The 11,622-nt window shown below is 44.1% G+C and overlaps 1 protein-coding gene across 1 annotated transcript in view; it reads right to left on the bottom strand.

The window, feature by feature from the left end:
* The window catches only part of AOX1 (aldehyde oxidase 1), a 70,993-nt gene that overhangs the window by 1,223 nt on the left and 58,148 nt on the right, over positions 1–11,622 (bottom strand). Inside the window, exons 26-33 of the mRNA XM_008069802.1 lie at positions 11,064–11,159; positions 10,472–10,600; positions 9,102–9,176; positions 7,600–7,652; positions 6,308–6,422; positions 4,558–4,623; positions 2,459–2,647; positions 975–1,142 (exon numbers count right to left, since the gene is read on the bottom strand). Coding sequence (XP_008067993.1) covers positions 975–1,142; positions 2,459–2,647; positions 4,558–4,623; positions 6,308–6,422; positions 7,600–7,652; positions 9,102–9,176; positions 10,472–10,600; positions 11,064–11,159 — 891 coding nt within the window. The remainder of the gene's footprint in view (positions 1–974; positions 1,143–2,458; positions 2,648–4,557; positions 4,624–6,307; positions 6,423–7,599; positions 7,653–9,101; positions 9,177–10,471; positions 10,601–11,063; positions 11,160–11,622) is intronic.

Here is an 11,622-nt window from a genome sequence, read left to right as displayed (position 1 = left end):
TCCCGCGGGTTCGAGATCCGCCTGGGCAGCGAGACCTCATCTCTACAATAAACCAAAAAATCAGCCGGGCGTGGTAGCGCCTGCCTGTAATTCTGGCTACTTGGAAGGCTGAGGTGGAAGGATCGCTGGAGCCCAGCAGGTCGAGGCTGCGGTGCCTGGGAGCGGCCACTGCACTCTAGTCTGGGTGTCAGAGTGAGACTCCAACTCAAAAAAAAAAAAAATACCACAAAGAGTGAAGGGGAGAGTAGGCAGGGCTTCCCCTCAGTCTAAGGAACAATTTTCTTTTTTAAATTAATCAATTAATTAATTTTGTAGAGGCAAGATCTCCCTATGTTGCTCAGGCAGCTCTAGAACTCCTGGCCTCAAGTGAACCTCCCACCTTGTCCTCCCAAAGTGCTGGGCCTACAGGTGTGAGCCACCATGTCCAGGCAGAAACACCTTGCTTATAGTCAGGGGAATAACTGTGAAGGGCACGACCTCCTTTTACAGTGAAAAACTCCCTTACTGAAAATACCCAAGAAGAGCTGAGCTGTCTGTTTGGTAGAGGTGCTGTTGAGGGGTCCCTGCCAGCACACTTTCCCAGGTCTGTTTGGGTGGGGGTGGAGAAAGATGGTTGGAGGGACCCAAATTCTTGGCCTGGGTGTCCTAGGTGCAGGGCATAGTCCTTGAACTTCCATCCCTGACTGAGAGGTCCTAGGAAGGGAACAAAACAAGGGACAGACATAAAACTGATGGGAATGGACTTTCTTTCATCAAGTGGTAGAGAACTGAGTCCACTGGGAACCAACAGTGCCAGCCTGACGAAAAAACACAACCCTAGGGGCACAAGTTCAAGGACCACGCTGTTCCTTTCAGGATTCTGTCACCTTTTCTTCCATGAAAAACCACAGCAGTGGGTTAATGAAACTCTACCACAGGATAGGAGCCAAAAGGTTAGAATTTTATCCTTTTTTTTCCTACAAGGCAGAACATACCATTTTGGTAAACTTGTCTTCACAGGCCATCCTAATCTTCTCTGGGGTCAGTGGACTATGGAGCCTCAACGGCCCGGACAGGCCTCTCTCCCGTCGAGCTGCACTCACCGCATCATGGATGGCGAAAAACACCGAACACCCCAGGAACACCCCCGACTCTCCCAGACCCTTAGAGGGAGACAAGCCAACTTGATTACAACTCTTTCTCTCACTATGTATACGTGCACGTATGTACAGTAAGTCCCCTACATAAGAATGAGTTCTATTCCAATCATTAAGTACAATTTGTAAAAAGTTAGCCTAAGGCTGGGCACAGGGGCTCAAGCCTATAATCCCAGCACTTTGGGAGGCTGAGGCGAGGATTGCCTCAGGGGTTCAAGGCCAGCCTGGGCAACTTGGCAAGACTTTGTCTCCACAATAAATCAAAAAATAAGCTGTGTGTGGTGACACACGTCTGTTGTTCTAGTTACTTGGAAGACTGAAGCAGGATTGCCTGAGCCCAGCAGGTCGAGACTGCGGTGGCCATGAGCGTGTACCCCAGCCTGGGTGACAGAGTGAGACTCAACTCAAAAAAAAGTTAGCTTAGGTACCCAACTAACACAATCAGCTAACTATACAGTGCCAACTATATCACTGCTGCTTTTAGGCTTGCTACCAGACATCCTGGGCTTGAAATAAGGATACTGTACAGTAAAGTACACAAAAGCACAACCACTTGTAGAGGATGCATGTATATGATGAGGTATGCCAGATATGAGAACTAACTTGCATGACTGGACATGTGAACACATGTTCGCATTTTTGAAAGTTTGCAACTTGAAAGTTTGTATGTAGAGGGCTTACTGCATATGTATATATATATGTTTATATTAAAATATTATATATTATATGTATGTAATTTTTTTTTGAATTAGTGTCTTACTTTGTCACCCAGGCTGAAGCGCAGTGGTGTGATCACAGCTACTACAGCCTTGACCTGCTGGGCTCAGGCGATCCTTTTGCCTCAACCTCCCAAGTAGCCTACAGGCACACGCCACTACACCCAACTAATTTTTTTTCTGTAGTAGAAATGAGATCTCACTATGTTGCCCAGGCTGGTCTTGAACTCCTGGGTTTAAGCAATCCTCTCACTTCGTACCTCCCAAAGGCATGACCCACTTCGCCCAATCCTATGTATATAAATTTTTTGTTTAAAAAAGCAATTTAATCTTTTGACACAGTATTCTCATTCTTAGAATTCTAGCCTAACAAGATGACCCCAAATAGAGAAAGCAGTTATAGACATAAAGGTAATTATTGCAAGATGAAAAATCAGATAAAAATCAAATTACTTTAAAATGTTTAATAAGGATTTTTCTTCTACAATCCTGGTAAAAAAAAAACAACAACCAAAAAACCCCCAAACAACAAAGAGATGAATGTGGCCCTTCCGCTGTCCCACAGATGTCATACAAATGAGGATTTATTCATAGAGCACAGCCTACCTTAGATGAATACAGGGTATTTGAGTTTTCAGACGAAGGTAACAAAGACACATGTAGCTCTGAAGGGATATCGCAGATGGCAGGGATTTTATATTGGTTTGGACCACGTGTGTATAGAACGCCCTGAGGAGAATAGCTCAGTTCCTCTATTGTATACAGTCCCATGCCTTGAATGAATGCACCTTCAATCTGAGGCAAAAAGAAAAAAGAAAAGAAAAAGTAGAATTTTTTTGTGCGTGAGAGAATACAGTCAACCACAAGTAGCATTTCAACTTCATGTTGTTTGTCTGAATTCTTACAGTTTAAGAGTTTTTAAGAGGGTGTCTTGGCTGGGCTTGGTGGCTCACACTTGTAATCCCAGCACTTTGGAAGGCGGAGGTAAGAGGATTGCCTGAGCCCAGGGTTTCAAGACTAGCCTGGGCAACACAGTGACACCTCATCTCTACAATAAATCAAAAAGTTAACCAGGTGTGGTGGCATGTGCCTGTAGTCCCAGCACTTGGAAGACTGAGGTGGAAGAATCGCCTGAGCCCAGCAGGTGGAGGCTGCAGTGGCCATGATCATGCCACTGCACTCCAGCCTGGGTGACAGCATGAGACTCTGACTTAAAAATAAATAAATAAATAAAGAGGGTGTCTTGGAGTATGTTGCTGAAAATTGACCTAAAAGCATGTTCAAATGCCTCATTCAGCACCAAGTCCAAAGTTAAAGGACCTGGGTTCTAATCTTGGTGTGGCTATTGCAACGGTAGCTTGAGAGGAGTCCTCTCAAAACCTGGTACCCAGGCCCCTTTGTTTTTTCTGCCTTTGAGGCAGATGAGACCCCCTGACTGATGTGTCCACGGACTCCAATACGCTAGTGAGAGCTGGAATCCCACCACCCTGTTCTGCCTCCTCTCCACGGGCTGGTCTCACATCTCTGGCTCTGATGTCAGATGAGTATTCCTAAAACCCCAGGCCATTACCACCAAATTCAGTCCTGCTTCTGGAGAACCTGCCCCATGGCTCTCTTCCATTCTCTGGCTTCGGCCTCATGGCTCACTCGTCCCCATTGTCAGGTTCCTGCCATTGTCACGGGCCCTAGCCTGATTGCCATTTGCGAACCGTGTGCTGAATTTCATGTCTTTCTTTAGGGTGATTTCCTTCACTCTTCTTTCTCCCAGAACATCATTTCTTGATCTTTGTTTGACAACTCAGTCCACACCCACTTCCTCCTCAAAGACTCCTTTGACTTCACTGTGCCATAGATTCTTCTCATTCTTGAACAACACATGCCATGACTAAAGAGGACATTAAATTATACTTTGAATTGGAGTTAGTGAGTTGAACTGCTAACGGGTTCAAGGTAGGTAAAGTAAGTGTGAGACAACTCTAGGTGGGTCCTGAATCAGTGGAGTATGACTCTCTAAAGATTCAGCAGGTAGTACATGCTGTCTCATGCCTGCAATCCCAGCACTTTGGGAGGCCAAGGTGGGAGGATTACATGAGCCCAGGAGTTCTAGACCAGCCTGGGCAGCATAGCGAGACCTCATTTGTATTGGGGGAAAAAAAAGTGCTGAAGATACAGCTAACCGACTTTTGCAGGTCCAGTGTGGGCAAATTTTGTTTTCAAGTGAAACTAGATATTTGTGATTTTCTAATCTTGCCAAGTATTTCAAATTTAAATTTAAAAAGTCTGTGGGTAGAATTCAGTCCACAGGACACCTATCAATAGCTACTGCTCTAATAACTTGAGGCTTGTTGTCCCAACACAACCTTAAACTCCTGAAAGCTGAAGCCCTCGGCCAAGGCCCAGCAACTGGCACCGACTCTACTTATACGGCAGAGGTCTGGGGTTCCATGGTCACTAGGCTTGGTCCTACCTCACACATGCTCCCAAGTCATAGATTGCACATTTCTTCAAAAACGACCTAAAACACATTTGTTTACTTCCCCTTTTTAAACAGTAAGAAATTTGAGTTCTCCAGCCAGCTGGAATAGAATTTGACTAAAAGGATAGAAAAATAAGATAATGAATAAGCCTGACAGAATGTTCCCCTGTAGGCCCTACAAGGGTTTGGCTTTTACAAACAGGAGGTACGGCACGTCAGTTACACATACCTGGCCTATGTCAAGGGCTGGATTTATACTGTAGCCAACATCCATAACAATGTCTGTTCTGATGTTCTAGGGATTTAAAAAATAGTTAAAATGTTTATTTTAATGAAGATAAAGAAAAGAAGCTAAGAAACAGTTCTTGCCTGGTTGGCTTTAGTATAAAATAACAACAACAACAACAAATCTTTCTTTAAGTCACATTATCAAGAGAGAAAGCAACCAAGATTGTATTATGTGATGAAGTTTATTATGTAAAACTTTCAAATTTACACAAATACTCTTAATCAGCTTAAGCATGTTTTTAAAAAAATTTCTTAGAAATAATAAGAGAAAAAAATTGACTTGGTTTTTGACTCAAGCTGGGTGATGCAATAGATTGAGTTTAATTCACTGTAATAGATATGGCATATGACACAGCAAAAGAAAACGGCCATGACCCTCATGATCCTTGCTGCAAAACTCTGTGGACAGCACACAACCCCACAGATGGCTGGGGGATATTTACTGAACCAGAGTTCAGGGTGCATCATCAAAAAAAAATTGAATACTAAGGCTAATTATTACCCTGTTCTTGGATCTTAAAAAGCCAAGGTATATACAGAATATAAGAAAATCCAGATAACATTTTCTTTGAGAAAGAAGGAACTGAGAATTGAGTTTGCACAAGAGAACTCTTTCCCTCATAGAGCAGGGTAGCTCCCCTAACATGAAAACCAAGCTCAGATGGATCTCATTGTTTTGTTCTGGTTCGAGGTCTCCCCGAAGAGATCCAGCCTGAGTTGGAATCCAGGCCAGCCAGGTACTTGAATAGGCAGGTTCAATAAAGGTGAAAACAATTTCAATGATTAGGCTGACTAAAGTTAAAAAAAAAAATGCTAGGGGTATAGTAAATGAAAACTGACCCCTGATCACAATCCAAGAATGTAGACACAAAGGATATTTGGAAATAGGAGCTGCAGCTTGCTTCTGGGCAGGTCTTGGAACAGATTCTCAATAGACTAGTAGCTTGGCAACATGACAGTTCTGAGGGTATTACAGTCCCATTTTGTGTATCGATGATCATTTATTATTATTGCCAGTGATGAGTAAGTGGCTTCTTTTATCCACAAAGGTTCAGACACAAGAGGAGAAACTCTGTGAGTCCTTGGCAGGGGAGAGAGAGAGAGAGAGAGAGAGAGAGAGAGAGCACAGGAGAGAGAGAGAGAGAGAGAGAGAGAGAGAGAGTGTGTGTGTGTGTGTGTGTGTGTGTGTGTGTGTATCTGTGTATGCATCTCCTCATGGCATCCCTTAAAAGCACAAGGAACAAGGAAGCTCTTCAACCATCTGAAAAGCAAAAACCAGCCGGGTAAAATGTATCACTACCTGCCTGGCTGGCTCTTGGTGCTAGCTGGCAGATCATGGACACTGATGAATCCTTCAAAAACGTTGTAGGATGGCATTTCTCATAGAGGTCAGGGTTGCTAGTTGGGCCAACAGTCTACATGGAAGCTCACTTTAGGCTGTGTGTCTTCCATAAAGTGGTTTCTTTCCTAATTTCATTGAAAAGGGCCAGGGAAATGAGGCAGAGAGGCTACCAGCTGTACCCCTGGAAGCGTTCATACCACCCTGGCAATTGCGGAGCCTCTTATAACCCAGAGAAACTGCCCTTAGGTCAAATGCACGGTGCTGCCACACACTTCCCAACGAGAGATGGCACCTGTGGTGTTCAGGCGCCTCCTAGGGGCAGCTTGAAGGCCTTTCCGTCTGGACTGACCTTGTGATTCCCCGTCAGGCAGTCTATTTCGACCTCAGAACAGGCAGCTCCATAGACAAAGTATTCAAAGGGACGGCCTTCGCCTTTCTCCCAGTCCATGTCTGATTCATAACCCCTGGAGGAAACAGAACTCTTGAGGAGCATGGTTGAGTGAACGAGTTTGCTAATTGTAGACCGTGATGATCAAACGGACTCACACCAGAGGGATACCCTTGTGCGATGGTTCTCAGCATGTAACACATCTCAGTAAGTCTGTTGGCTAAATAAACACTTAGTTCTTTCTTACTTAACGTGCTATGTCTCACAAAAACATCAATTATTCCTGATGATGACTCCTTCCTCCTGGAGGTTGGCTGCTGACACTGTGAACTCAACCTGCATCTTACACCAAACACTACTTCATAAGTGTTCTGTTGTTTGCTTTATCTATCTTTCTGGCTCCAGAATGCAACCTTCTGCATCTAGGGTCAGACTCCTTGGCTGTCATTCTTTGCTACTACACTGTCTCTCATTATTGGGCTCCGAGGCCTGCTGTGTTCCCAACTCTTCTTTAAGGACATCAAATAAATGTCAAATGAGACACACAGGCTGGCAGCTTGCTAGGACCCTCTGTCCTCTCTCTCCTGCTCCCCCAGCATGGAGGTGGTGATTAAGAATGCCTCTAGTGCCTATTTCTGGCAGCTAGTCAGTGCCCAGGACTCCATGACAACCGGTAAAGTGACAAAACCTGGTAAGACTCTCTATGTCACCCTCTCTTTGACTGCTTTCACTCTGCATTAATTTAATTAACTGTTTTCCAAATTAAGTGAGTTCCTGATGTCTCATGTCTTGATGTCACATGGTTATTGTCATGGTTCTTTTTTGCCAATCCCAACAGTGTAAAATGGTGCCTATCTTAAGGGTTTAATTTGCATTCTCTACCTTTGATTCTTAACTAGGTGGCCGTGAGTGCGCCACTGCACTCCAGCCTGGGCAATGGAGTGAGATGCCAACTCAAAAAAAAAAAAAAAGATAGCTGGTGTTTTCAACAAAAAGTCAACCACTACTGTGGATTCCAAGTACTCAGAGCTTTCTAAAACCAGCCAGTATGATTGGCATTATCAACTCAGCTGCACTTCATTTATGTGCCTATTTTTTCCTAGCAAAAGTCTTTCTAGACACTTGGATTAACTAGCAACTAAATGTTCAGAAGGTACAAAATCAACTTTTGCCAAGATTGCAAACAAACCTGAAACTCTTTCTCAAGATTCAACGGTTATTTTCCATACCAAGTGACTGGAAGTTTGGCTTACCTGAAGTATCCGACAGCTGAAAGGCTAATGCTCTCATCAAAAGCCGCCTGCGCCTGTGAAAGAAAGGCATGACATGGTGCTGTAAAAGATGTCTAGAGAAAGAATCACCAAGACTTCCCTTTTCACTTTTCTCTGTGTTAAATAAAGCATTGGTTGTAACAACTCGGAAGGCCCAGGGTTAATGAGTTCCTTTCAGCATTCTCCATCTCCCCAGGCACTGGTGGTCTACTGCTTGTAGTCACAGCATGTGTTCAATGCATGTGATCATCACAAATGTCTACTGTGGTGTGTTATACTTATAGACTGGACTCGAGTCGCCAACACACGTTCTGCTTAATGAAGACATTCACTCAGTCGTCTGAAAGACTCAGTCTATTCATGTGGAGCATTTTAAGAAACTCTGGTGGGTTTTACGTTAACATCAGGTGTCCATAACAGTTTCAGTTGAGGGGAATGATTTATTAAATTATAAATAATGCCATGCATTACATAAATAATATTAAATAATGCAATTTGTTACATAAATTATGCCATTTATGCCAAAAGTTCTCTGGACTCTGTAGTGCACACAGTTGACAACTATACAGAAAAATGGGAGTTAGGTCTAATTTCCCAAGACTAAGAAGATGGGGCATGCACCCATTAGAGAAGAAAGTGGGATGAATGACCATGTTTCACGATGGTGAAGGTTTATGCTTCACGCTCCCTCTCCGTCCAGCCTTCTCCAGTCAGACTGACTTGGCCATTCTGGGTTCAGGCAGCACAGGACAGAGGGCAGAAACAAACATTCCGGAAAGGACTGAGAGCTCCCATAAGTGTGAATTATAAAGAGAGTCCTTACTCTACAAAATAGCAGGCACCATTTCTAAATGGGATTCCCCAAATGGTATTTTCCCCAGACCTGTGCTGGTCGTATTGCAAAAGCTGACATTCTAGAATATTTAGCATGCACACCTTCCCATCTGTTACTTGAAAAGATTGCTAGTTGGTGTTAGAATGTGTGTCATTCCCCAGCTGGGTTGTAAATAGATCATAGGAAGCACTTACCTTTCCATTCCATGGAGCACCTGCTACTGGTAGAACGGACACCCCATGGCTTGGTTTCCTAGTTTAGATGAGTGTGTGTGTGTGTGGTTTTTGCTATTCTAGAATAATTCTAGTATTTTTGTTTTGTTTTGTTTTAGGAACAATGGGATCCCAAGAAGGAGAATAAACAGGTCTACAGTTATTATCTAGAAAAAAATCCACACTCCCTAGGATGAAACATTAATTAATTCTAGCTTACAAAAGGAGTTCTTGCAGAAAAACCATCTTCTCTAATAGAAAATTCTCCCAGATGCAAGAGTTCCTCCACCCTATTGTGACAGGATTTCCACATGCTGAGAGTAACAGTGGAACCTTTCACAGTGCTCTTTCTGCAGACTTTTAGTTCACATGTATCTCTCACTCTCCCCACTTTTTTTTTGTTCTAACATAAAACACAAAGAATCAGGGGTTCTCACCCAATCCTTCCAGGTTCCTTGAGGATTCTTGCTGATGATGGGTTCCAGGCGTTTGAGAAGAGTTTGACAAGCATCCTAGGGATTATTTCTAAATTCAAATTATGATCATAATTTCATGCAAACACCAATTTCAAAACATGATAGGTAACCTTCCATAGGCTTACATGAATAAGAACATGGAGGAGTAAGAGACCAACCCTGCATGGAGGTGACATGAAAGGCTTCCTACAGGGATATGTGTGTGTGTGTGTGTGTGTGTGTGTGTGTGTGTGTGTGTGTGTGTGTGTGTGTACGTGTGCTATGGGTGTGTATGTGTATGTCTTGGCCCTATAAGCCATGCTACAGGGGGTGTGTGTATTTGTGTGTGTATAAGAGACAGACCTAACCTTATAAGCCACGCTGTGTGTGTGTATGTGTGTGTGTGTGAGAGAAAGAGAGAGAGAGAGAGAGAGATCTGACTATAAGCCATGCTATGGGTGTGTGTGTGTGAAACCTGGCCTCGTAAGCCACGCTATGGGTGTGTGGTGTGTGTGTGTGTGTGTGTGTGTGTGTGTGTGTGTGAGAGAGAGAGAGAGAGAGAGAGAGAGATACCTGGCCTTATAAGCCACGCTAAGAAGTCAGGACTAAACAGAAAACCAGCAGGCACTGTTTTCAGTCACGGCATGTTCAGCCATGGCATGTTCAGATTTATTTTGTGGGAAAGTTCACTCTGGTGGCATTGGAATTGGGTGAACAGACAGAAGTTCTGCTGTGGCCCAGGTGATAGATGGGAGTCTGGCTCAAGCAATATTAGTGCACCACAGAAGTAGAAAGACACAGAGATATTTTTTAGTAGAACTGAAAGAACTCGTTGACCAGTGAGCTGTCAGGAGTGAGGGAGGGGAGACAGTGGCATTTCTGGTCAGGTGTAGTGGCTCTCGCCTATAATCCCAGCACTATGGGAGGTCAAGGCAAGAAAACTGCTTGAGTCCAGGAGTTCGAGACCAGCCTGGACAACTTGGTGAGACCTCATCTTTATAATAAATCAACAAATTAGCTGGGCATGGTGACACATGCCTGTAGTTCCAGCTACTTGGAAGGTTGAAGTGGCAGGGTCGCCTGAACCCAGCAGGTCAATGCTGTGGTAGCCGTGAGTGTGCCACTGCACTCCAGCCTAGGGGACAGAGTGAGACTCTGACTCAATAAATAAATAAATAAATGGCATTTCCAGCACAGAAGAACTGTTGTGAGCTGCACCATCACTCACTGAGCTGGGACTAGAGGAGATGATAGTGGGATGGCAGGATGGATGCTCCACATCTTCTGGGCTCCACCCACTTATTTGGCACCAAGGGGGTTAGTGATTTGAACAATGCTACAAGGACTGGTACCTTTACTGCCAATCCGTTGAGGTCCGCCACCACAGACCCTCCAGAGACATTTGCATTGGGGATGGTTTCTGTGCTTGTCCCACGTAGGTGAACATTTGACATTGGCATTCTTAGTTCACGACTAGCCACCTGGATTTTAGGAGAGAGTTTATTTTCAAATACTTTGGCTAGCAGCAGCCCTGTGTACATGCCCAGGTGGCAGTACATGTGTGAAGTCCTCACACACATGCACAACATGGATTGATATTACCAAAAGGGCAAGAAATCATGAAATCCATCAGAATTTCACACCCTCTTATTGTCTAGCAAAGATTCAAGAGAGAAACCCTAATAGCTAATATACCCAAAGGAGAGCAGCAAATCAACATACAACCTTCTTTAGCGATAAAACCACTGGAGACTCTTCTGCCACATTCTTTTAGGAGGTTCAGTTATAAAACTGGCTTGTTTACCCCATTTTTGCTACCAGTTTAACAGCGTCAGCTGCCCAAGCAAAAGCTCCTAGCCTTTACTTTGGAATGGAAAATGTACATTTATAGTTCTCCTCTCAAGAACATATCTACAAGCTATACCTATCTTCTTCTGCCCTTACCTGAATCATTTTCGTGTGGACACCCTGGCCCATCTCAACGCCACCATGAGTAACCAGCACAGAGCCGTCTAGGTAAATGTGAACCAGGGCAGCCGCCTAAGCAGGAAAGATGAAAACAACCTCAGTGATCTTTTTGACTGGTAATTATCACACGTCATGGAAATACCTGCCTCCTTTCCCTCCTCCTAGCCTCTGCTGAAGATGCACAGATGCATGTCCTATTGGCCTGAGCACCGCAGGCAGAGCCAGGCACTGCTGGTGCATGCTTCCTCAGGGTCACTCCCACAAGACGCTATGCTGTCCCTGGGTGGCTTTGAGTCTGTGGCTACTTAAGCCACAATTTCCTAAGACATTTGAGCATACCAGTACCCCCAAGAATCCCCTTCTCTCTGCCCCAGGGTGGAGCATCATTTTAGGTTTCTTGCGGGGGAGGGGAGTTTGTTTTAAAATGCAAAGTACATAATTTTTGCCCTTTTTAAAATTATGATATTGTGGGGTACAGTTAAGGGTTAGGTATACAAATATGTTTCGTTCAGGCATCCTTGTTGATAAGAGGTGT

The sequence above is a fragment of the Carlito syrichta genome, unplaced genomic scaffold, assembly GCF_000164805.1.
Source record: "Carlito syrichta isolate Samal-C Ts95f unplaced genomic scaffold, Tarsius_syrichta-2.0.1 Scaffold312209, whole genome shotgun sequence".
In the NCBI taxonomy this organism is placed as follows: Eukaryota; Metazoa; Chordata; class Mammalia; order Primates; family Tarsiidae; genus Carlito; species Carlito syrichta.
This window is presented reverse-complemented; position numbering and strand designations above follow the sequence as displayed.